The following is a 27,373-nucleotide window of genomic DNA, read 5'->3' as shown; positions in this document are numbered from 1 at the left end:
GTGTCAGCATTTAACTGGTCAGTCACAGTCACCTGGCTGTCACCTCATCCTGTTTTACATTTTAAAATTCCAACACATATACACTGGTCATTGTAACTATGAAAGTGAAAGGAGGGAGCACAATTTAGATTTTTTTTTTTATCCTAAGTGAAAACATTATAACTACAAAATGTGTAATATGTATCAGCATTGCAACTTTCTAGAAAAATGTGAAAGGCACCTGCTGACAGTGAATAGTCAACCATTTCTTTATTTGATTACTGTTTTTTATATTTAGTTCTCAAGAGACAATTCACACAGCAGAAACTGTGAATTAAAAGTTTAACCTTCAATAAAAAATAGGCTGGTTAAGAGAAAGACTTAAAAAGAAATTACTTGGAACAGCTGGATTCAGCACAGCACTACTACAGGCTATTATACTGTATATAATAGTTTATTATATACAGAATAGTTTGTGTGTGGCCAACCACAACAAGTCTGTAATCCACGGGGAGAAGCAGGGCCATTAAAAAGACTTTGGTAGCAAAGCTCAACAGAGTACTCTGGATTAATTTACTACCATCAGAACACAAGAGCTATAAATGTCCTTTAACAAAATACAAGTTTTTTTATTACAACCATTTGCTACTGACTATCTACATTATTATTAATATACTTAAAAATGTACTTAAAACATTAAAACAAGACCTCTGTTGTGCCAATATGTTCATGAATAATTTAATCACAGCCCTGTTTTGAATCTAAAGGGAGAGAGAGTGAGAAGGGCACATTGGCATTGGCTTCATCTGTAAGGAGTGAGGTGTCCACCTACAAATAAGATGAGATCATTTGTGATTGTGGAACCTCAGCTGCTTACAATGATACCTCCTTAGCTATCTTTTGTTGTAAAGAAACAGTAAGCAATGTTTTAAAAAGGTAACGTCTTCCAAATTTTACTTTAAAGAGGCCATCACGAGGAAACAACCAGCTTGGTCGGTGCACCTTTCCCTGCAGACAAAGGGAGGATTTTGCAAACTGAGGTGGGAGCTCCCGAGACAGCCACCCCGCACCCCCTAATCCCCATGATTAAGGTGTCAGGTGTGGAGGCCCACCTGCCGATGAATGAAGACAACAGACCCCAGAAGCCGCCAGGTACCCCCCTGCCTGTCCACGTGGAGCATTCGGAGGATTTGAAGGAACCGGATCCCCCTGAAATTACAGCAGACAAACAATTCTCTCACAATAATGATTCCCAAGTGTGGCGTCTTTCATCCCCCTCCTCCTACGCACCCAAAGTACCACGTTAATCAACCAAAACAGACCTGATTGTGTTTTTGAATGTAAAAACCTTCTTACAATGCCATACTGATGTGATACAAAATGTATTCTGCACTACCACAGTCTCATTTGTTTGGCAATATTAGACCTATGTATGTTTCACAGGTAGGTTTGATGCATTTGTTTTTTGTTTTTGTTTTTCCAAAGGGCAGAAATCACTGTAACCAATAGGGCATACAGATTTGGGAAACAATTTTACCAGACCCATCCAATAGCAAACACAAAAATGTCAAATTAATAACACCCATATCTTACATCTTTACAAAACGATGCCTTGTGAAGCACAATTCCCATCTGAGGCGTTGCACTTCTAAGAGTAATTAGTGCTATGACTAAATCGCCTGACACTTCAAACTCTCGAACAGCCTTCGAGTGCTCAAAATGGGCTGAGCAGTTTGCTATGCAGAATTCATAGGTTTCACATGAATCATCAATGCAAGAAGCAGTGGGCTTGCAATTTTAAAATAAGCATTACCTGACAGCAGAAGTGGCGAAGACTTGTCCATTGGATCCTACAGTGAGGACAATGATGGAGGCAACAACTACTATCAAATCTGTATGTGGAGAAATAAAACAAACTGATTATTCCATTTATTCTAGGCAAAATACTTTCATTAGATTGGGACTTTAGACAAGAGCATTTAGGAATGCTCCTACAAAAGTCTCTCTGCATGAAAATTAACCATCACCTTCATGCAGATATACATGAAGACAAGGAATCCTGCAGCACAAAGAAAATTGAAGTTTTGCCATTTTGAGGAAGAAGCTTAAATGTTTAAAAATAATCCAGCAGACAGCTTTAAACAGTGGGTGAAACATTTTGAACACCACAGATAACCTTCTGAATGTCTTATGTATATATGAAGAATACAATAAAAATTTAAATATAATAATAATAGCAGTAGTAATGTGTTTTTTCCCCCTCTACTTGCTTTTTAACACTTATAGATCAAAATTGAACTTGCACTGTTCTTCGGATGTTGGTCTCAGGGCCAGAGCTGTCACTCTTTTGACAAATCATGTAGTGTGAACCAGACTTCAGCTCATCCCCATGGAACATGCCGCCCCTGACCCCCAGCTTTCCAGCCTTTCATTCCCATGCTGACTAGACCCCATTAATCTTGTACCCCTCGCCCCCTCCGTCCCATCCTTCCCTGTCCTGGTGAGAAGACTGGTATGCATTCTCCCTTCTTCCCACTCCCCGCTGCTCTCATTCTCATACTGTCTGTTTTGCCCTGACAAAGACACCCATTACACCACCCTCTCTCTTACTCTCTATTAGCACAGTTTTACATGTTAAGAATCAAACCCACAGAAGTATGTTTTATAAAATGGGTGCGAGTTTCAACTGCTTAAAGGATCTGCTGAAGTAGGACGCCAGCAAAAAGCATGTGCCCGAATTATTATGTATCCAAATCACTTATCCTGTTGAAATAAAATCAATTAATACCAAATGCATATATAAAACAACTCTATAGCCCTTTATTTATTTTTATATGTATTTTGAAGACATACACTGAATTCAAGTATTCTGCTCTTGGATTTCTGCTTTGTCTTTTATTCATTGCAATCCAATATACCTGTGGGTGTCTTTATTTAATCACTGTGATATAGTGTAATGTTGTAAATATATTATTCTATAACAACTATTATTGTATGTTTTTGAAGTGGCCTTCAATAAGGACATCTGTCACCATGAAATAGTAATAAAAGGCCTGGCAGGACTAGGACACACATGATAAACATTTTCAACAATATAGAAACAGGAAAAACAGAGTGCCAGAAATTTGAAATGCCACCACAAAAAGGAAATTGCTTCTATAGAACAATAAGCTATGGTGCAATTAGAAAGCAATTGCAATTGACCACATAACTCCAATTCATATCAAATTAAAGCCTGAGTAAGTTTAAACTAGCTGTGGAAATTGTGTGTGTGTGTGTATATATATATATATATATATATATATATATATATATATATATATACACACACACACATATACACATATCTAAAAACAAAGCTGTCTGCACTGCTTGAACTTCCTGCTGCATTGTTCTTCTATATTGCTTTTGTTTTCTTATTCTGTTGTATAGTTAAGTGCTCAGATGCTTTATCGGAGGCCTAGCATATACTTATCTTGAAGAGGTGCAGAAGTGGCATTTTTTTTAAATATGCGGTCGACTTACCAATAATAGAAATGGGTTTCCTGGCAAAGCGAAGTCGTCCACAAAAGCCGACATACTTGCTGCGGCAGCCCGCTGACCACAGCCGCACCACGTATTCCACGCCAAAGAAAACCACCAGCACTATTTCCTACAAAAGGAAATGCAACCCAAGGTTAAATGTGCACTTTGCAAAGCAACAGGCAGACACAGCAGTCCCTCATTTTCAAGTGAGGCAGAACCCTTGCAATTCATTAAATTCGCCTTATGGGTGATAAACAATTGCAGTGCAGTAATGCTATTCTTCCTTATCTGTACAAGGCATTTATACACACTGCTTTAGAGATGTATTGTAAAGGTATCTGTGCCCTATAGATCTGGGGTATCAAACTCAATGATGTGCGCAGATGAATAAAACTATAATAAAAACCTTCAAACCTGTCCTTGACTTTTTGGCAGATGCGTCTTCCGGTACTCATAAATATAACCATAATGAAGGATGCGTTTGTAATGAACTATTAGTGGGTGGGTGATTTGTTTTAATTTACTCCAGCCCCTAGCATCTTCGGTTTTCTTGTTTGGGCAGGCGAGCTCAATTTCTGAACAAATCTACTTATTTTCTCAGTTAAGCGCGATTAACACTTTTATATATATTTATCGACTTCTTTTCATAGTTAATACCATAAAGTACGCTGCGGACTCAAGATACAGTACCCTGAGAACATGGTGCCCAGAAGGAAGTGTTGATCATCCAGGTGATGATGTAATTAGACTTATTAAGAGTGCTGGGTTGGAACACGATCCAGCAGACACCATAACCCCCAGTAATAGGAGTTTGACAGCCCTGCCATGGATTCACACAGTACCGATTCCTATTCAAATTGAGCTTCAGTACAATAACTGCATTTAGTTTCCCCACACCACTTCTGCACTCATGGCATAGGTAAAATCTTCTTATCAGGCACTGCATGATCACAAAAGGCACACCTATCTGCTCTGTTTGGTGCTAGAAGTTTTTCTGCAGCAGTGACCATTATTTTTATGTATAGCCTTAAGATAACAAAAAGAGTTAATCGAAAGGAGAAAATAGGGGTTGGGTGGTAGTGTAAAAAAAAAAAAGGGGAGACAGAAAGGGAAAGAGTGAATCAAAGTGAAAAAGTAACAGAGAACATGCAGCAAAATGCCTGATCAGATCGCAGACCCACTTACAACCTAAACATTTTCATATTGTCAGCCCTCTTGGCATCATATATTGCTGATCAACCCCCCCCACTCCCAATTTAATTTCCAGCACTTGCTTCTAGAGCACGGGGGCCAAGTACAGCCATAGTAAGACTGGGCAGATATGAATTATGCTTCTCCGTTGAGGTGCCATCTGTTTTGTGGACATAAACAATTTACGCCTTTGTCTTGTGGGGATGCAAGAGGAGAAACAAAAAAACTAAAACATGCCAAGCTCAAGCTGAAAAGTCCCTCCACTTGTAGCCTGGGAAACAAGTTTTCTGTCTGGAACAGAGCCTGTAAGAACCAAAGGTTACCTTGTACAAATATCCTCACATAATAGCAAAAACCAACAGGACCAGCCCAGACTCTGTGGGCAGACAGGGGGGCTGAGGGTGGCAATCCCAAGCTGGGAGGATTGGAGGGGGGGGGTTACAAAAGTGGCAGACAGGGTCTCAACTGTTGCCCTGTGCTGGAATGACAGGCGGACGCACGAGGTGGAACATGGAGGGATTTCTATGCAGTCCGCATGGTGAGGAGATGGGGCAGCCAGCTCCAGCCCAAGCAGGCATTTTTCACCACTGATGGGGAGATAAAGGGCCACTGCCCCAGGAGAGACCTCTGATTCTGCAAGAACATCAGGGGGTGAAAGTGCACAAGCTGTTCTGCGTGGTCCTACATAACTGCTTGCCGTATCCCCGAGCAACACCCCCCCCAGCCCTGGATACTGGCTAATATGAGAAGGCATTTTCCAATAACTAGGCCCTCCAGTAGTCCGTGCGTAGCAGTAGGGGTGGGGTGATAAATTTCATGTCACTGTTGTACCGCATAGCTGCCAAAACATAACCTTAAATTTACCCCTTTACCCCCCCCCACCACCTTCCTATAACCCCCACCCCAACTCTTGCCTCCCCTAACCCATTTGGAAACTCAGTGAGAGAGACAGAGACAGAGAACCCTCAGCATACACACCCTTTGTTTTCACATTTATATAGTTCTGCTTGGAGACGACTAGAGTCCTAAGGCACTTCTGCAGAGGCAAAGCGCTTTTCAGGTTAAAGCACATTTCAGTACATGCCACTGTATTCTCTTAATTATGTAAAACACACATTATCACTGGCAAAAACCCTTAAAAGGTAGTAAGATATTAACATGACAGATTTTACATTGTCTTCCAGATATGTTTTTAACAAAGTTACACATTTTGTCATACGATGAATCGTTTTTGATTACTTCACGTCACTACTTCACTTTCGTTGAGAATGAAACAAGAAGTGATGGGTTCAGATTAAAGTATTTTAGTAGTTTGTTTGTGTAAGAAATTATAATATGACTGAACACCAGCTGTCCTTTGCCAATTTCAAGACAGCAAAATAGAAAACTAAGAAAACTGAAGTGCAATTTCTATATAGGTAGTATACTTTAATGTACATTTACATTATACTCTACATATTTTTTTTTTCCAACCAATGCCATACCGAACAGATACTTTCAAGATTGAATGTGCTTAAAATGTGGGTGTGGATTACATGGTCCCATTGGAAAAAAGAGTCCTGACATTTATACAGTAGTATTCACCATTAATGCTTCTGGACTTCACTTTGACCTCCTCTAAAATAACTTTTCTGCCTACATGCAAATCGGGCTGCTCCCCTATTGAAGCGAATAGCTGGGAATGGCTATCCATATAGCGCACAGTTCTAAAATACAGACAGATGGGCCATTAATTAAAACAGGGCCAGAGAGAAGCTCCATTGTCAACTGAAAAGAACTCCACATTAAAACAACTAAACAGGTTACAAACAAGATGAGCCCAATTCCGCCCCTCTGTGATCCCAGACCCCTCATATTCCTTGCCCATTGAATCTTGTGAACTCAGTATGGTTGTATGGGCTTATCCCTCACACCCTTCATAACTTAAAAGTAGCCAGTCCTATTCTCGGTCCCGATTTTACAGGCATCACTCTTTTCATGCGTGTTTTCTGGGGCTAGTGCCTCTGCTGTAGTAGAAGCAATAATTTGGGTCGATTTATATTTGTCAATTTAAAACACTGGAAAAGCACCAATCACATCAGAGTCTTGCCAAAGGATACATAATGAGTAATATCAGCATTTTTCCCCTAACCTAAAACATTTAAATGAAATGCACACTGAGGGCCTAAATGATTTACTGAGTGAGATGAGCAGTTTGAATTCGGCTGAATTCAACTACATTCTGCAGTTCTTTAAAGTGAGATCCATATATTTTGAAAGTGAAGAGAGGCTATAAGGATGTTAGTGAAACTCCTAACAAACAAATGTGCAAATGTTGATACACAACCACCCAGATGGGCTATCAGTGGGACAGTTACCATCAGCTCTCTGGGTTTGCCAGCCACACCAGCTTTCAAATTCTACAAAGAAAGCCTCCATTTGAGTTCTGTATTTGAATCCTTTCCTCAACAGCTCTAAATCATCTAGTATAAAATGGAATTCAATTTCACTAATTTAAACTGGTGCTCACTCCAAAGCTTCGCGAGCGTTAGGTTTAGTCACATGCACAATGGGTTTGTAGTTAAAATCAGATCGGTCACTTCCAAGCAATTCAATCAAATCTGACTATCAAACTGATTTGACCCATACACCAATACAGTGTTAATTAATTGGGTTCTTGTGTTCACACAAACTGAAAACTGGAAGTCAGGCAAGTGCAAAAAGCATACCCCAATAACCTTGCTTGCATTTACAACCGGTTAGTACCGATGTACATTAAAGCCATGCCGGTCTGTGAATAAGGTCGAAGCTGTCAGCACAGCACGTTAATTGCCTATGATTACATTCTAGGCCAATCAATAGACATCCATGACCCTTGCTGTAATTATTCAGTACCAGATGGACCTTACTGACAGAAACTGCAGCAGAATGAGACCATGCAAAAATTCTACTGATCACACTAAACCAGTAGCAGATGGAAACAAAGCAGAAGATCCCCCTTACACAAATACACATACACACACACACCCTGCTTCCCACCGATCCTGTACCGGAGTCTTTTGTCTGAGGTTAGGGGTCAGTAACAACAGACTCGGAAGGTAAAAAGGCAAGTATGACACTCTTATTCTTCAAGCAGAATTCTTCATGTGCCAGAAAATAGGTGACATATGATTCTCCAATGTAACTTCAGTATATCACCCCACAACTCACACACACAGTATTAATGCAATGTCTTCCCTTGACATGAATTGTCAGGTGAACTTTGACATTGGAGGATCCTTTTTTCCCACTTCCTCCTCAAAACTAAAGCCGCAGGGAGAAAAAAAAAAACATGTCTTGTTCAGCTGTGTGAGTTTCAATCACTGTTGAACCCATGCACACAGTCCATATGCATCTTGTTGTTCCCTTCAGGAGTTTGACCAAAAGGATTATAATCATAAACTACTTCATAATACATCCATAACTTTGAATTGAAATATAATACAGGTGAAACTTTCTAAACTGACTCAGAGACTGTATAAAAACATAATTTTAGAGGAAAATGTACTCTTCTCACACTTACTGAGGTGACATTTGTTTATGAAATAGGCTACTACTAGATCTACTACTAATACTACTACTACAATAACTAGTACTACTACTACGAATAATAATAATAATAATTATTATTATATTATTATAATAACAACATCTGTGTGTAATAGTGGACTGAAATTCAGCCAAACCATTTAACGGGGCATACTAATGAATATGCAGACCCGTGACTGTTGTAGGGTTGAAAAAGCGTATGAATGTGAAACCCTGGAAGGGTTAGGTTTAATTTTGTGTGAATCAGGAGGAAAGGCAATTATTTTACAACCCTGCCTGTTTTAGGAAACAAAGTGACTATATCAGTAAAAAAGGAACTAAGAAAACAAACCAAGCCTACGCTACAGTCATGTGCGCCACACAAATATATTTACCGGGGTCAAGAAATATGTCCTCCATTTTTGCAGCCTTTCTCCAGGGAATGCTCCTGCAATGTTTCAGGGCACAGCTGCAACAATACAGCACATAGCAAGTGTTCTGCCACAAGCCCTGGGCCGGACTCCAAGGTCAACTCGTGTCCTGGAGGATCCACAAGAGACCGAGTCCACCGACATTCAAGGTTAGAGATGGAGATAGTTCACTGACGCCCACAAGAGCCCACTAAAACCAACACCAGGCAACACCAGCTCAAACATGAGCCACGCTGACTCAGAAGACCCTCCAGTCCAGTGGGAGGCCATCAGCATGTGATTATTTGTTTTGCTTTTACAATTTGGAATCTCCAATACCCGCCAACATCGTTACCTTGGCTGTGCTTGGGAGTCCAGACAGTAGAGGCACTGTCACAACTTATTTAAGGTGGTTACGTTTTTTTAAGTTTGAATTGATTTTTTGAATACAAAATTAAATATAAAATCAAGAGCATATAGATCCACAGCTGGAACTTAGAAATGTTCAGTATTAACCAAAACATAGATGACACTGCCTCTACAGGCTTTATGACTACTCCATTTTGTATTGGGGGTGAATCAAACACATGGTATTCCTGTCAATTTGCTCATTTGTATATGACAGGGCCTTGTGTATTAAGCCCACCTACTTAATTCTTTGCATAGTGCTAAAAGAATACATTTAAAAAAAATACACAAAGGCGTAACTGTTCTTGTAAGTCTCACTTTTCAGTTTAGAATGTGCCTGGCGCAAAAGAGAGATGCAAAAAAACAAAAAACAAGGAACAGAATAACTCGTTCTTGTTCCCAGACAAAAGGTGATGCGTAGGAAGTCGACACATAAAAGAATCTTTCAGGTTGAACATTCCCCAATTGGTGGAAAAAAATGAAATAATGAACAACCTTTCAGAACAACTACTCCACAAAAAATCCATAATCATTATGTGAGTATCTGACGGCCACCTTAAATGTCCCTGTTTTCCAGTTCCTGCTTTTACCCCCAAATATAATAAAAGTAACTGATAACCCTTGGCACTGGGTTGACTGACCGCAACTAAATGACACTGAAAAATGTTTTGCTTCTACGATAAATAGTTATTTGCCTTTCAATGTTACAGCTTTCTGGATTGAAGTGGAACATCTACCTCTACCTATCTACCTAGAAAATTGATCAGCCACAGCGTAAGCCATTACTATCCTGCTACTGATATATCAATCCACATCCTCAAGGAACACCTCTTCTGTGGATACCTTAATGTCTAGAAATAAGCCTTACAGGAGTGGGAAAGGATGCTTGAAAAATGTTTTCTGGGCATTTTTGTTGAATCAGAATGGAATGTCCGGATATATGCATTACAATTAAACTGTTTTCTGTTTGGGTGTTGCTTTAGCTTTGGCTTGTTTAGTTTGTTTAGTAAAAGTTAATAAGCAAAATTCTGTTGGTTTTTAAATGTTCAATACTTAGGTCAGGGACTTATTACGATAAATAGGAATATGTGTTTTTTTTAGATTTAGGAAATTGGATTTGATTCCCACACATGTTAATCTGTGAAGCATTATGTGGCTACCTTGTCAAGGACACCAAATAAAAATACCAACTAAAGAATGATTGATTGATTGATTGATTGGTTGACATGTAGGCAATGTGAGAGGCAATGTGAAACATACTACCCTGCCAATCTATCAAATCTACCAAATTAATTTAGTTTTCCTGGTGACTTGACTTTCCTGTGTCCACTATTACTTTCCCCACTTCATCTTACTCACTACCTTCACTGTAATTGCTTTTGGCTTGCATCTCAGCTGCTCCTTTAATTGCTCAACCTGCTGCTATAATCTGATGTAAAATTCAGCCAAGCTCTCAAGCCAATTTATCAATGTCTAATTAGTACTTTTTTTTTTTAAACCGTTTGCAAGTCTCCTTTTTCCAAACTTTTAGCTAATCAAGCTGAAGATGGGGTTTCCTAGGAGTTGGTGGGATAAAGAGAATAAACTCTACGACATCTATGAGAGAATGAATCAAAGGGGACAAGGAGAGCTGCCAAATAACAAATTATCCTCCATGAATCAGGGCCAGAGAGTTCACTTTATTAAAGAAGATAGGCCAAATGTTGAAGTGTTTGCCAAGGCCTGATCTGATAAAACCCAAGATTAACACAGCAGCAAAAACAATAGAAACTCCAAAGATATTGGCACCAGTTATTAGGAAGGGGGGGGGGGGGGGGAAACTGTATAACGAACTGTATATTTTTATTATAGGTCTACATTTTCTGGTAAAAGGAAAACAATACTTCTACGTTTATGCCATAATACGTATATTATGTTTCACATTGATACATCAAAAAGATCTGGGCTTACTTATTAAATGTGCTTGCCTATGTACTGTACTGGTGAAGGGAAACGGACAGCAACTCCAAATTTAGTGAATATTCATAATCATAGTCAGTTTTGAAAAAATAAACATCTATTTTATTTCATTTATAAAAGTTACCAAGGCAAAGGAGGCTGCTTATGCGTTTCGAACCAACTCTCAGAACCTATGTTGAATTCCCCATGGACAAGGCACTCTGACTTTGAAACTAGTTTTTCGGATATTTTTGATGCGCCAGCACTTCATTTGATAGAGTGTGTATATATATATATGTGTGTGTGTATATATACGTGTATATATATATATATATATATATACACACACACATATATATATATATATATACACACACACACACGTGTATGTATATATATACATATACGTATATATATATTCTCCGATCAGCCATAACATTATGACCACTGACAGGTGAAGTGAATAACACTGATAATCTCGTTATCATGGCACCTGTCAGTGGGTGGGATATATTAGGCAGCAAGTGAACATTTTGTCCTCAAAGTTGATGTGTTAGAAGCAGGAAATATGGGCAAGCGTAAGGATCTGAGCGAATTTGACCAATTGTGATTGTGGGTCAGAGCATCTCCAAAACTGCAGCTCTTGTGGGGTGTTCCCGGTCTGCAGTGGTCAGTACCTATCAAAAGTGGTCCAAGGAAGGAAAAGCGGTGAACCAGTGACAGGGTCATGGGCGGCCAAGGCTCATTGATGCACGTGGGGAGCGAAGGCTGGCCCATGTGGTCCGATCCAACAGACGAGCTACTATAGCTCAAACAGTTAATGCTGGTTCTGATAGAAAGGTGTCAGAACACACAGTGCATCACAGTTTGTTGCATATGGGGCTGTGTAGCCACAGACCAGTCAGGGTGCCCATGCTGACCCCTGTCCACTGCCGAAAGCGCCTACAATGGGCACGTGAGCATCAGAACTGGACCACGGAACAATGGAGGAAGGTGGCCTGGTCTGATGAATCACGAGTTCAAGGTGTTGACTTGGCCTCCAAATTCCCCAGAACTCAATCCAATCGAGCATCTGTGGGATGTGCTGGACAAACAAGTCCGATCCATGGAGGCCCCACCTCGCAATTTACAGGACTTAAAGGATCTGCTGCTAACGTCTTGGTGCCAGATACCACAGCACACCTTCAGAGGTCTAGTGGAGTCCATGCAATGACGGGTCAGGGCTGTTTTGGTGGCAAAAGGGGGACCTACACAATATTAGGCAGGTGGTCATAATGTTATGGCTGATCGGTGTATATACAGTGAGGGAAAAAAGTATTTGATCCCCTGCTGATTTTGTACGTTTGCCCACTGACAAAGAAATGATCATTCTATAATTTTAATGGTAGGTGTATTTTAACAGTGAGAGACAGAATAACAACAACAAAATCCAGAAAAACGCATTTCAAAAAAGTTATACATTGATTTGCATGTTAATGAGGGAAATAAGTATTTGATCCCCTATCAATCAGCAAGATTTCTGGCTCCCAGGTGTCTATTATACAGGTAACAAGCTGAGACTCTCTTAAAGGGAGTGCTCCTAATCTCAGCTCGTTACCTGTATAAAAGACACCTGTCCACAGAAGCAATCAATCAATCAGATTCCAAACTCTCCAACACGGCCAAGACTAAAGAGCTGTCCAAGGTTGTCAGGGACAAGATTGTAGACCTACACAAGGCTGGAATGGGCTACAAGACCATCGCCAAGCAGCTTGGTGAGAAGGTGACAACAGTTGGTGCGATTATTCGCAAATGGAAGAAACACAAAATAACTGTCAGTCTCCCTCGGTCTGGGGCTCCATGCAAGATCTCACCTCGTGGAGTTTCAATGATCATGAGAACGGTGAGGAATCAGCCCAGAACTACACGGGAGGATCTTGTTAATGATCTCAAGGCAGCTGGGACCATAGTCACCAAGAAAACAATTGGTAACACACTATGCTGTGAAGGACTGAAATCCTGCAGCGCCCGCAAGGTTCCCATGCTCAAGAAGCACATGTACAGACCCGTCTGAAGTTTGCCAACATCAGAATGATTCAGAAGAGAACTGGGTGAAAATGTTGTGGTCACATGAGACCAAAATCAAGCTCTTTGGCATCAACTCAACTTGCCATGTTTGGAGGAGGAGGAATGACCCCAAGAACACCATCCCCACCTTCTTACATGGAGGTGGAAAAATTATGCTTTGGGGGTGTTTTTCTGCTAAGGGGACAGCACAACTGCAGCGCATCAAAGGGACGATGGACGGGGCCATGTACCGTCAAATCTTGGGTTAGAACCTCCTTCCCTCAGCCAGGGCATTGAAAATGGGTCGTGGATGGGTATTCCAGCATGACAATGACCCAAAACACACAGCCAAGGCAACAAAGGAGTGGCTCAAGAAGAAGCACATTAAGGTCCTGGAGTGGCCTAGCCAGTCTCCAGACCTTAATCCCATAGAAAATCTGTGGAGGGAGCTGAAGGTTCGAGTTGCCAAATGTCAGCCTCGAAACCTTAATGACTTGGAGAGGATCTGCAAAGAGGAGTGGGACAAAATCCCTCCTGAGATGTTTGCAAACCTGGTGGCCAACTACAAGAAACATCTGACCTCTGTGATTGCCAACAAGGGTTTTGCCACCAAGTACTAAGTCGAAGGGGTCAAATACTTATTTCCCTCATTAACATGCAAATCAATTCATAACTTTTTTTAAATGCGTTTATTTTTTTGTTGTTATTCTGTCTCTCACTGTTAAAATACACCTACCATTAAAATTATAGACTGATCATTTCTTTGTCAGTGGGCAAACATACAAAATCAGCAGGGGATCAAATACTTTTTTCCCTCACTGTATACACCTGGGCCACCAGTTGCTATTTCATGAGTGTATCTGTAACTACAAAGGTACAGAATAAACTGTGAACAATGTCAAACATCACCCTACAACTACCAAAAGTACTACTAGAATAAAATGCATCCCATTCACTTCATGAAAGTAGAATTCCAAGAGCCAAGAGAGTTTCAACTGCAATACAAATTACAGAGGAAAATACAAAGTCCAAACATAGGGAAACAGTGTGCATTGGAAAACACTTTAATAAAGGGTAGCACAACCAGTTTTTATACAACAAACAAACCAGACATCAACACAAATCTATATAAAGAAAGTGGTACTAAGCACTTAAAAATACTACTGGGACAGTTTCTTAACAATATAATTAAAACTGTCAAATGCATTAACGTTTTAAATGACAAATATGTGCATTTGACCGTTATATTATTGATAATTTTTCACATTAAAACATAATGCACTTCAATTCCATTTAATAAATTTAACATTTGATCTGGGTCTAGACCTAACTGTATATCATACACTATAATGACATAACAGAATATGTGTAACTATAGACATACACGCCTATTTATGTAACTGATCAATTGTGTTAACAAGACCTACCCCACACTCAATTTTAGCGATTCGTTAAAATTCTAGTAATAAAATGGGACATTGTATATCAAAAGTATACAGTGTGTACAATAACTACAAAAGGAGAAACATGTGAGTTTTGCAAAAGGTCAGTCTGTTTTTCTTTTAATTGAAAGGAGAGGATAGAAGAACATAATTCTGATGTTTGCTTTTAATTTTAACTATATTGTGTGGTTCTGAAAATAGATAAGCCTCCAAAACACAATGCAGAGTTAGAAAAAAGTAGTAGCCAGCACAGGACAGAAAACTGAAGAGCACAAAGTGCGCCAGCTACATATATCAGTACTCATGTCTAGGCATTTAATTTGATTTTCTCAATGTAGTTTATTCAGGAGATGTACAATTTATGAACTTTTAAAAGACAACAGTTTTCTTTTAAGTTACCTTCACCTCTGCTGTACAAAAAGAATGGGATTTTCACTTTCCTTCTGCTAGATATTACTTACTGAATATACTGTGTGTGCATCAGGCTAGTGTATGTGCATCTAAAGAAGCGCACGCACATTCACATGCATTAACCTCAAATGCCATCTGAAACTGCCAGAGGATGCTTTGCAAAAGGAACCTGATAACCCTTGACCTTCGAAACGACTCAAACCTTTCAGTTAGTTGCCCCCTTATTCCCCATCACTCAGCTGGGCTCAGAACCAGAGATGGCATTGGCTTCTTCCAGGGGACATTCACTATCATCCCCCAGGGAAATGGCTGCACTGACCAGCTGTCTCCAGCCAGTATCTCAGCTGAGACAGTAGGCTGGGCTGGGGGTGGGGAGGGTGAGGAGGGGGGTGGCAGCAGATGCAATGCCTTCCTGAGTTACCGTGGCAATGGGCTTTCCCATCCACCCTGCAGCCGGGGGATTGGAGTAGGTGCCAGCTGTTGCCTTGTTCCCAGAATCCAGTGGGGAGGGGAATGAGTCTAGGGAAACCATCTGAAAGGGAACGCTGGGGGCTTGGGCCTGAGCAGCTTTGAAACTGTGAGCATTTGTGCAGCTGCAGACACAAGCGTTGACACCCTCTCGGTTCCTTTCACGAGAATATTTACTTCAAGCCACTACAAATAACAACAAGGTATCATTGATAAATATGTATAGTTTAAATCAATTATATTTGTTCTAATATAAGAATTTGTAAATTACATTGTTTCAGGTGACTGAACTGTGACTGTACTTGGCGCTAAGGGGATAACACAATCTATAATGACCTACAATAATTCATACTCTGACAGTACGGTCTACAAGGTGGTAAAAAAACTAAAATCTATATGATACTGGTAAGCTAATTCTAGCATAGAATAAAGTCATAGAAAAAAGACAGGGGTTGTAGGTGAACATCCTTAAAGAGTATAACAGGGTAAGGCATATGGTGTCAGTACAATGCCAGTATGGAAAGTAATGAGGAGACTAATTTAGCAGAACATTTATTAATTCTCAAAGCTGGAGAAGGATTCAAGATTCTGTACAGTTATGGTCGAAAGTGTTCATACCCTTCATATGAAACCATGTTAAAAGGCCACTCATTTAGTTTAATACAGTTAGAGAGCTTGTTAAACACTGTTTCAGCCTACAGAAAAAGCTAAAGAAAAAGCTAAATTATTTTGATGCAGTTAAGAAAGACTGGTTACAAAATAAAATGAGCAACAATAATAATAATCAGGTCAATCTCACATCTCTTCGAAGACCTACATAAGATTTTAAAGAATTTATAGTTTTTGCTGAACAGGTGTTATGGTCAGAGTTTGTGAAACGGGTTGTATTGAGGGTTTGAACTTACATTTTGATTGTAAATTCCATGCCAACTCTTCATTTAAATTCCAAAAAAGGAGGTCATTTGATTCGGCTTTGGCCATTTTCAAACTGAAACACAGAGCTCAGTAAAACATTACAGATGTTAACTTGTATCCCTATGATCCAATGCATAAAAAGACATTACATAATTCATCGCTCAGTTGGAGGAAAAGGCACAGCATCTCTCCAACCATCTATCATAATATAGTGGAAGGTGTATTAGCATTAACGCAATTACAGCATTAAGAGCCTATGGAATAAACCACATAGTTAAGTGCCCATGATTTAATATTTTAAAGGACTTAAACATCAGTTTTACATGCCTAGTAAATGTTTTATGTTTTAAACCACAGTGATTGTGTAACTGTATCTTGGACCTAAACAGCTGTCTGAATAAGATGCATTTGGATAGCTCATGCATGTAGCAAGTGCTTCTCTTACTTGTAGGCACCACAAGGAATAATTCAATCACAAGATTTTAGTGAAAAACACAGGGCTTGTTCTATTTGATGTTCTCATTAAAATAATAAAAAAATAAAAAAATCCAAGCATTCCTGTCAAAATGGTTTGATGAGATTAGCTTTGAATGTACTTCCTTCCCCCCAGCAATGCTCCAATTTCCTCACCACACTTTCAACACAAAAGGCTCCTCAGATTAATGGAAGACCATGAACGGGGGCGAGACAGGCCTTTACTCTCCTGCAGGTCACTACCTTTCCTTGTGTGACATCCAAGTTGCTGAAGGATATTTAACAAAAGCAAAAAAAAAAAAAAAAAAATGAAAGGGAAAGGAAAAACAAAACAAAAAAAAAAAAAAAAAAAAAATCCTCCAATTTAGCTTGCTGTTTTGGGATTTTGTTGTCCCCCCCTTTCCCACTCCTTCTGCGGGATGTTCCAAAGAGAGCCCAGCCAAAATTACTAATTATGTCTTTGTGAAGTTAATGACCAATTTAGCAGGCTCTTAAGGAGATCTTTGAAGTCATAACAACACAGCGAGGTGGGGGGACAGAATGTGAAGTTTGCCGTTGGAGATGGGGAGGGAGATCTATATGCTTTTATAGTCTAGAGGGGGGCAGGGGGGTACTTTTCTTGATTATCTCTCTTGTGTCTGCAACATATGCTGAGTGGATTGAAAGGCGCTCCCTGAAAAACATCTTGGCAGTGTGATGCTGTTGACTGGCCCGGCCTCCCAATAAACAGTGTGTCAAACAAGGCTTTTTCATTGCAGAACAGGGTTTATCGTTGCTTGACCTATTCAGACATGCTTGAATCCCATACCCCACTGTTAGGAAACGCCCCTCTCTTTCTTCAATGAGTAATTGCTAGCATGTCCAACCCTGGACTCTAGAGTGGTGGGGGTAAGGTGGGGCAGTAAAGCATTTTTAAAACTCACACAACAGCTAAAAAACTTACACACATTAATAAGCATTGATTTCCTCTCCCAAGAAATTGGCAACTTCCCTTACAGCCTACGGATTACCGGATTTAAAAAAGCAAAAACAATTAAAAACTGGATTCACTACATCTTTGTTGTCTACAGGAACTATTTTTTTCTTCCTTCAGTTCCATCTCGATTCAGAGTACAGGATACTAACAGCATGAGTTATAATGTTTGAACCTGTATTCAAAACACTTGATTTCAAGTTTGTTAAAGGGTACTTTTTCATTTTAAAGAAGTCATTAAATCTCTTTGCCTATTTAAAAAGTAAAAAAAATAAAAAACAGAATGAAACATCCCAAAAGTATGTTTTATAAATATATTTCAACATTAAAAATTGCTAAAATATGTTCTGCATTTTGCCTCCACACACATGAATCGTGTTGTATTGTATTGATTTGGTTATTGCGTCTCTTCCTGTGGACTCCAAAAGAGGCAGTTGTGAAGTTTCACCACAGGTCTGCCCTGCCAATCATTAACTATAAGGAACAGCTGAGGTAATACTGGGTGGTTAGGGATTCTCTCTTATACCTCCTGCCACGCCTGTCAGAAGTGACTTCATGATTATATGAACATGAACAGAATATCAATCACAGAAACGTCTTTAGTCACACTGGATGTAATTGAAACTAGAAAACACAGGCGGCACAGTGGCACGGTGGCGCAGTGGCACAATGGTTAGCGCTGCTGCCTCACAGCTCCGGGTTTGAGTCCCAGCATGGGGGGCCTGTCTGTTTGGAGTTTGCATGTTCTTCCTGTGTCTGCATGGGTTTTCTCTGGGCACTCCAGTTTCCTCCCACCATCCAAAGACATGTGGGTTAGTATTCCTGCCATGCATCCTATGCCTGCCGGGATCGGCTCTGTCTTCCCTGCGGCCCTCACTGGGATAAGCAGTTTCAAAGATGGATGGAACTAGAAAACACATACGTTGTATTGGTAATGACTCCAGATCTTACTTTTGTATTTATTTGTTCTCACAAACTAAGCTTTTTTAAAGCATTCAGTTTTGTGATACATTGCCTTCTCTCAATTCTCCAATGTTTATCTCAGAGATAACATTGACAGGAAAGCCCCTTCTCAAAGCACTTTAGGATGACTACAGTGCAAAAGTTAACAGTGAAAGTCGAGCAGAACTAAACACTTATGGGAAGTGTGGCACAGAAAACTGGATTCACTACTCCTCATTTAGGCAATGATGGTTTGCAGGTGCTTTGTGGGTAAAAGAAAAAAGAGGCATTAAACTGACTTATTTCTCTACTGTTTAAGTACTGTGAGCCTTACTCAGGAAATCATATCGTAACATACTGCATTTAAACATAATGGCTTGAACAGAGACGGGAAAGGATAAACTTCTATTCAAAGTCCAATTCCACTGATAGTGTTGGGTCAGAAGTGTCCCAGAATATAAAAAACGATAAATGGGAGATAATGACAGTTTAGCATGAAAATGTAGAGGAACTTAGCTCCCCCAATAAGATTAAATCTATGTAATTGTTATTGCAGCTTTCAGTTAAAGTAGGTCCAAAAACAAGTCTGCTCTTAATCCAATCTAAATTCTGTCATTAAGATACGAGGAGCTGCCAAGTCTAAATCAGGCAAAAACAACATGTTCACACTGTAACTATTTCAGTACTGTTTTATATTTAAAGCAGTGAGCAAATGTCAGTGTGGCAAACAGCAATATTTAAGCAAGAGGATGAAAGAAACGTATAGAGGTTGTTACAATAATAAACAAGGCTGTGTCAAAATTCACAGATATATCCTAATAATGGATGGATTACTGGATTTACTGGAATACTGGATTGAGCTGTCAATCAAGTCACTCCACTGAAGTGGATCTAAGTAATAATTAAGTAATCAATAACTCATTGTGCTACTGCTTATTATAAAACAATGAGGAGGAACAACTAGACATTCTCCTATTGACTTGTTTCAAGTAGAGGCGTAACTACAGAAGAGCACCTAATCTACTATTGCAGTATCGACCATTACAATATGTTTTTTAATATAAATATAATAAAAGGTATTTGTCTATGCTACCTACTTGAAATACAAATGTACATAAATAAACCAAAGCAATGAATATTTAACTACAAGAGCAAAAGGAAAAGTCAAGCATTGCAAAACAATGAAAAACACAGAGGGAAATGGCAATTGTTCAGAGGTACAGTGGGGAGTCCAGTCACAACACACCCTGGCAATTGTCCCCCTGCCAATAGGACTGGAATGAGCTGATAGATGACAGCAGACCTTCATACAAAAGACAAAATGGGTGATGATGAAACTCCTTCCTTTTCCAATCACAAACTAAAAACAGGTGAAACGTGGGGGTGTTTGAAAATGCTTGAGGACCAATGATTGATTGGCAGAGGGGTCAACAACAACAAAAAACACGAAAAGCAAGGGAAACCTTGATCATAATTAATTAATGAACTTAATGAATAACCCCTTTATTTTCAAATATTCCAATCAATAAAAAATGCAAAGTTGCCCACAACACACCTGGACTTTGTCCCTGGCTGAAAGTGTCATGTAGGCTCAAGGGTGTTCACTATGCAAAGGGCTCCAACAGGATTTCACAGTGTGCCGTTACCACCAATCACATATGTTTATCCCATGTTCTGCACAGCAGAAGTTGATAAAGACTACTAGACCATACATATCTAGTGACAGTGCCCTAGATAGGGCACCCCCAGCTAGATTTCAAGTCAGTTTCAAGCAGTATAAAATATAGCAGGCCTTGTGTGGACTCACTTTTTATAGTTCAGTCATTGTTACACAAATCTGTTTATCCCATGAAACCAAAATATGATCAACAGGCCAGCCCTAAAGGTGCCTTTGCCAAAAGATAAATAATAATAAACAGTGTAATATATGTATGTATGTATGTATTTAAAATCATCTATAGATTATAGTAAATAACAATTAGGTATAATAGAAAAATCAAAACGGCATACACAGTTTAATCTAAACAGTTGGTCTTGAGGAGGTGCCGGCCAGCGTGCAGTCCTGACACTTCCAGGATGTTTTCTTGATTGTTTTTTGTTTTAATTAGAGTAATCCTGTGAAGAAAACCTTCCTCAAGGGCAGAGTAGCAGTTTCCCCACCTGAGCCTGACTTGTCCTAAGCAGAGTCACCAGTGATAAATGCTTACAGCCTTTGTTTGCACAGCTCCTAGATCAGTGGTGGGTGGCCTGTGGCCAGGTTGCAGCACACGGCCCACCGGGGTTCTGACTGTAGCCCGCTAAACAACTTGTTGACTGTTGTCCCCTATGTGTGACAACAATCAAGAACTCACACATTTTCTGGTGCAGGTGCAATATGAATCTCTTGTGATTGTGGCAGGTTAAACTTAACTAGCTACAGTACTTTTGCTGGTAATTTGCCCTTAAAGCCATTTGTTATATCATGTTATGGAATATTTGGCATGTATTCAGTGTATTAATCTTATTCTTGGGGTCGTTGTTAGTGCACATATCCAATTTTGCAGCCCACTGCGATGAAGGAGGGACACTCATCTGGCCCACTCACTACCTTGGGTTGGACTCACTACCACTGACCTAGATTTTGCCACTGGGTCATTTTGACAGAGATCTCCCAGGACAGTTTTGTCTAGGTGCTGGACATTAAGAATGCAAGTTTTTTTGCCGTTTGTAGGAGACACATGCATATATTTCCAGAGAGAAGACAGCCCTGTGGAAGAAAGTAGGGTTTGCATCAGACAGGTAATGCACATACACCTGAAATAAGTGGCATAGAGGTGCATGGTATTTAAATAAACTTCCAACAGGGACAGACTGTCACTGCTGCCACACAGTATGACATCACTGGAATGCAACATCACTAATTAGTGATTCCACAGTGTGCTTCTTTATGCCTTGATGTTTTGGATTTTTTGTTTCTTCATGGGTAAACTGTTCCATTGTCTCGAAACACTCACTGATGGCAAATTAACATATTGAGGGCATAACTGACAAAGCATTTTAGTGTGCAGATACAATCCAAACAGAAGAATGAATGAAAAAACTAAATGTATTTTCTCCTATAACTAAACACCTGGAAATTCAAATGCAGCCAATACTAGAAACGTTTATTCATGGTGACATAAATATACTTCATATTTAGAAAGTTACGATCAGATAGAGCAAGTAAAAGGTTTTTGTTTATTGTACAGGTTTTACAATTGAATGCTAGGCGTCACTTACCAGGGATATGCTTTTGTAGGCTACAATAAGTTTTGCTTATTAAACTGGCTTGACTCTGAATTTGGAATTTGAGGTTTTTAAACATTTTAACTATGTTTTCACCTCAGAGCCAATTGCTAGCAGGAGATGGCAATGGCCTTGTTCTACCTTTAGCATTTTAAGAATTTGATGTGTAAAACTAACTAACTAATGAAAAGCAACATTAAATGACTGCCCACAGTGAGATATGGCCTCTGTTGAATTCTGCAGGGCAAAAATGTGCATGCAGTTAAATCAGACATCCCTTCAAAACATTGCATACACACTGAACACCCAGATCAGGATTGATTGTAAATGAGAGATGGGAATGGGAGGGGGGTGTGAATTTTGGCTCTGCGCTCCTGGGAAAGTATGCTCTTAAGACCCAGGGCAATAAGGAGACAGCCAGCAACCCCCCCGCCAGACTCCCCCTCCTCCTCTCACCCCCCCTGCCCCCCAGTGCTGCAGAAGGGCAGACTCGCAGATGGGGATCGAGTGGGAAGGAGACAGGAAGGTGGACCTGTAACTGGAGACGCTATAGGAGTACCTGAATACAATCCACATATACAGTCCAACAAAACAAAGAAAAGAAAAAGAAAAACAGAGACCAAGAACGACCACCACTCAGAGCATTGGGATCTCCTCTCCTTAAAAAATAATAATCATCATAAAAAATTGTGAGAAAACAGACTTCTTAAGACAAGCACATGGACACCTGACTTGAGTTTTTGCCCTGGAAAAAAGGAAAAATGAGCTTCAGCACTATCCAAAAACAAGATAACCTTTCAGTTACAGACAGCTTCTTTAAGGAGGCTAGAATATAAAGAAATGCACTGTGGGAAACAGCCAATTACAAGAATGCTCATTCCTCAGATCTGTAATAGACATTCCAAAAGGTTCCAAATCGGTAAAAGGTTCAGGTGAAAGACACGGTCAAAAACCTAAACAAAATCAAGTGTAAATTGCGAACCTTGGGAACCCATTTATTTAGTGTGCTTTCTCAAGTATAAGCCCTAAGCCATGCTTCTCTGGCCTCTTGCAGTTCTCCACAAGCCCAGACAAGAGCACAGAGAGGTCAAGGCCAAACACGCACCAGTTCAGTCAGACACCACGCTGGGACCTGAACTCCACAACTTCACATTCCTCGCCTTTTATTCCTCACCCTAACGCCATACTGTCTCTCAACAGGGTGGCACATCTACACCTAGTAGGCCTACATAAGCAAACATACTCTACAGTTCCCAATAGAAATTGGGTCTCTCAATCTGACCTGAATCAAATAATTAAATTTTGTGGAGATAAGTTATTTCCCCTTATTTGAGGCTTATGGAGGACTACTAAGTTCAGGGAAGAGTCGGAAATCAGCCTCATTGACCTTCTCTGCAGTTCAACTGTACCCTTTTCTCTAGCTAGCCTGTTTAAAGAGCTGTGTGAGTGTCCTTGGTATCTATTCTTAAGTCCATGATAAGATAAGATAAGATAATCAGAACTATATTTATATATATATTTTTTAAACAAAGGTACCCTTTTTTAAACCACTGCTATATCACATACTTTGTTGGTTTGAATGTACTAACTGGATTAACTTTGGCCTTTTTCTAACAGATGTTGTTAAAATGCATGGTTAGCTGACATATTGAAATGCATAATGGAGTATTGCAATTTTAGGTTAATTTCACTGCTATCTGTGCACCTGTTATGGGGAGAAAATGACCATAATCAATTTATCTTCCCATAATTGGCGAATAAAAATATTATTTTCCTATTTAGACACAAGTGAGATAAGGCCTAGCAGCAGCCAGTTGGCGTAGCTGAGAAGGCACAGACTGAGGTCCCTCCATCAGGTAGGTCCACTCAGTGTCCATTCAGCTGGAGCTGTCAATCACCTGGGAATTAACAGCGCAGCACCCAGAGCTCACACCGGGAGAGAAGCTGTTCGAACAGCACGGCTGACATCTGAATAAACAACAATGGGTGGGAAAGGTGATCCACTTTTCACAGATCACCTGTCAGCGACACACAAATCACTTGGTGCAGGGACACATTTTTAAAATCGTAAGTACAATGGCAACTCCCTGACTCTCCGTGGCAAAGTCTTTAACAAGTCTTTTACACTCGTATTACCTGCAATTGACGGTTAAGAAAAAACAAAACTCAAATGAAAAGGTATGGTATGAGGAAAGGATATGATCCCATTGAGACTATAGTACACTATAGTAAATGCTACACTGATATTAATTAAAGTAAAAACTGGTAACCCCAACTATTTACATTTAACCGATTTTACATTTACATTTATTGATATTAAAGAGCTATGCAAGTATCTATAAACCTTCTCTGGTACTGAAACACTTCAGAGCTTTGCCTGTTGTGAACCAGCACTACAAACAAGTAAAAAGCTGGTCAAAGGCATCCTAATAGGTGAACAAAAGTCCTTAGGAACATGCACCTTAGCATCAACCACACAATGATGTATTCAAAGGCAGGAATTATTGTACAGGTTATCTTCAGAGTCGCTCAGGGAACAAACTTATTCAATTTTACTTTATTTTACTGTATTTTTGATTTCCACACACACCCATTGTGATACCATGCTGGACGAGAGACGGCGAGACCACCCAGAGAAAAACTGCCCTTCCCAGACCCCAAGGGAGGTGAATCAGCTGGGGGAAAGCAGTTCACCTGCTCCTTCCCGATGACTGGCTCCGCCCTCTGTTAGAGAGACTGAGAAACAGTACGGACTATGATTTATGAATGTACATGACTATGATTACAGACTGTGTTTGTTTATTAGTTTTACGTTTAGAGAGTGGCGCGTTTACGTGTTTAGATTAGGTTCGAATAAGAGTTATGGTTTAATTTTAGTCTTTTTGGTTTAGCACAGGGAGCACTGTATTAAACTAATACTTTGCACCGTACCCTGTCTTTGCGTTTCCCAGCGCCGCCCATAGATCCCAACCCTGTGGCAAATCCCAGACAGTGTCACACTATATATTAGTATTGTCATTTTGGAATACACATTATAGATTTTAAATGGAAATCAAGATAGACATCGGCAGATAAATCACTTATCTTCTCACCCCATTTGTGAGGCTAATCAGCATTTGTTCATCAGCAAGGCTCATCTGTAACTGAATGGTTGTGAAAATGGTTTCTTTAGGATTGTCCTGCTTGTTCACACACTTATAATGACTTCTGCAGGAAATGTGGATCAGTTTGAGCAGTTAAGTTCCTGCCATTTGCCCTTTTGTTGAAACAATATCATTAGTAATGCACTGTCAAAACACCTTACCATGAATACCAATAAAAGCAACAATTTACACTCAGGAAGAGAGCAAACCCTAGCTAATATCCAGCTACAATCTTTCAAATTGCACAAAAGAGGCCCTTTCTGACTGGCAGTTATTACCTAGCTAACATTAGGCAAGACCACTGGACCACAAGGGAGAGAAGGGGAGAAGTGATTAGCACAACTTTAAAACCACCCCACACAGGTGTCACCTCATTATGGGGCCTGACAGGGTTTGTCACCCTGTTTGAGAAAGATGGGGAAGCCACCAGATCCCACAGAGGTGTCACGTCACCTCCAGTGTAACAATGCTGCGACAACCCTGCCAGCTGTGCCAATCTGGGTATCATTCTTTGCAGTTGCTTCATGTACTCTGAGTACCCATCCTTTGTGTGGAAAAAACTAAGCTTTTAACTTAACAGCTCCATACAGGCGATCCACAGTCCAGCACTCATTTTGTAAGACTAACACTATTGTGCAAGTGGCAGTACTTCATATTGAATTTGACTGACAGAGGATGACATTATCTGGCATCTGTGTATTGGGGAAGAGGACTTTCATCTAATACAAACAGACGGTCTTAACGAAGGATATCGATAAATGTATATCAATCAATTGTGTGCCTGGTAAATGTCTTGAAGGCCTGTAATTGGACTGATTAGCTCTATTCAATAAGGATTTTAAATTGGAGGAAAGAGAACATGTGGTAGACCTATCCTTAAAAAAAAAAAAAACACTCCATTAGGCAAAGAGCTGATAAAGGACAAAGGAAGCAAGTTTACTTGAATTTAGCCCTCAAAAACAAAGCACGTCAAGGAAACATATAGTAGCCTATATTATCATAATGAAACATTGGTAAGAAATCCCCCAACAGCAGGGCCTCTAATAGCTATTCTCTTAGTGGAACACATATTTATTAAACTTTTAAGAGCTAGAAGAAAGAAGGCAAATTGCATACAAAATACAAGGGAGCAGTTCATTTAAAAAAAAAGTTTGCTTAATCAGGGCCTTCCATTCTCTTCAAAGGCGAGAGAAAAGTATCTCAGTAAATCTATCCACATGTCAGACCAACCGCTTACATAAACATCATTTGCCAACCTGGTATTTTCAGTTTAGCCTAATTTTAAGTCTAAATTTAAGCTATTTTCAATGTCTTGTATCTAGCAAGATCAGTTACATTGTAGAACAACAAGCACAAGACCTCAGTCACAGACGTAGTAGTGCATGGAGTTAGATATGAACAAAGGTTTAATTTATATTAATCTTTCTTAAACCCCCTGTTATAAATAAAAAGTCATCAATATTGATATTAATTTGATGAAGTAAGGAAAGATGAGGACTAAAATAGCACAATACAATCATTCTGGTTTAAAACCAACTACCAATACATGAATAGTGGTACGCACCCTCTGTTCTCCCTCACCACTACACAGATTCAGACCCTTTAAAGTTGGAGACGTATGAATGGTGTTAAAGAGCGAGCACTTCAAATGGGTAGCTGGGGCGATCTCCAGCTCTTCGGGCCTGATCAGAAAAAAAACACGAATCCTTTTCATCCTCTGCACCTGCGTCCTTCCACTGCTTCCTCATAATCAGCCCCATTTTATGGTTGTAAATTTGGCTCAATGGAATACAATGTAGATGGGAGCAGGATAGGTTCAAAGTCTGCCTTGGGGTAGCTTGGCCATTTATCATCTGCCATTACCACAGCATGGGGTGTGGGGCTGCAGTACCCATCTGCTACAGAGCATCTGGAAACCCAGCCACTCTACTCAAATGAGAACTAGGGTACAGTCTATACAGTCCAAAACTGTGTATAGGATTTAATCTGGGCTAAATCCCTGGGCCTGAAAAGTTAATACTACTACTGTGGGGGAGTGAGCATCACCTTGCTGAGTCCTATCCACCGTTTCAGAACACAAAGCTCAATTGGGCGCTGCCTTCTTGAAATAGTGCTTGAGAAACTGACAAATCACTTAAACGGAGGTCTCTTCCTCAACTGTCATTTGAAAGTTATTACAGCTTTTAAAATCTCACCAGATCATGAATCTGCTAAAAGATTGTCTAGTGTTGTCCAGGGTATTTATCCCTGTATGGTATAATCTGAATTGTTTTTGTAAAACCACACAAGCATGGCCCA

The 27,373-nt window shown here is 39.9% G+C and overlaps 1 protein-coding gene across 3 annotated transcripts in view; it reads right to left on the bottom strand.

The window, feature by feature from the left end:
* The window catches only part of kcnq1.1 (potassium voltage-gated channel, KQT-like subfamily, member 1.1), a 343,893-nt gene that overhangs the window by 277,818 nt on the left and 38,702 nt on the right, over window positions 1-27,373 (bottom strand). For all 3 annotated transcript variants that reach the window (XM_066701065.1, XM_066701066.1, XM_066701067.1), the window contains exons 4-6: window positions 3,505-3,631; window positions 1,793-1,871; window positions 1,092-1,188 (exon numbers count right to left, since the gene is read on the bottom strand). In XM_066701065.1, coding sequence (XP_066557162.1) covers window positions 1,092-1,188; window positions 1,793-1,871; window positions 3,505-3,631 — 303 coding nt within the window. The remainder of the gene's footprint in view (window positions 1-1,091; window positions 1,189-1,792; window positions 1,872-3,504; window positions 3,632-27,373) is intronic.

This window comes from Amia ocellicauda, chromosome 4 (genome assembly GCF_036373705.1).
Source record: "Amia ocellicauda isolate fAmiCal2 chromosome 4, fAmiCal2.hap1, whole genome shotgun sequence".
NCBI classification, from domain to species: domain Eukaryota; kingdom Metazoa; phylum Chordata; class Actinopteri; order Amiiformes; family Amiidae; genus Amia; species Amia ocellicauda.
Note: the sequence above shows the minus strand (reverse complement) of the source record. Positions and strands in the feature narration are given on the sequence as shown.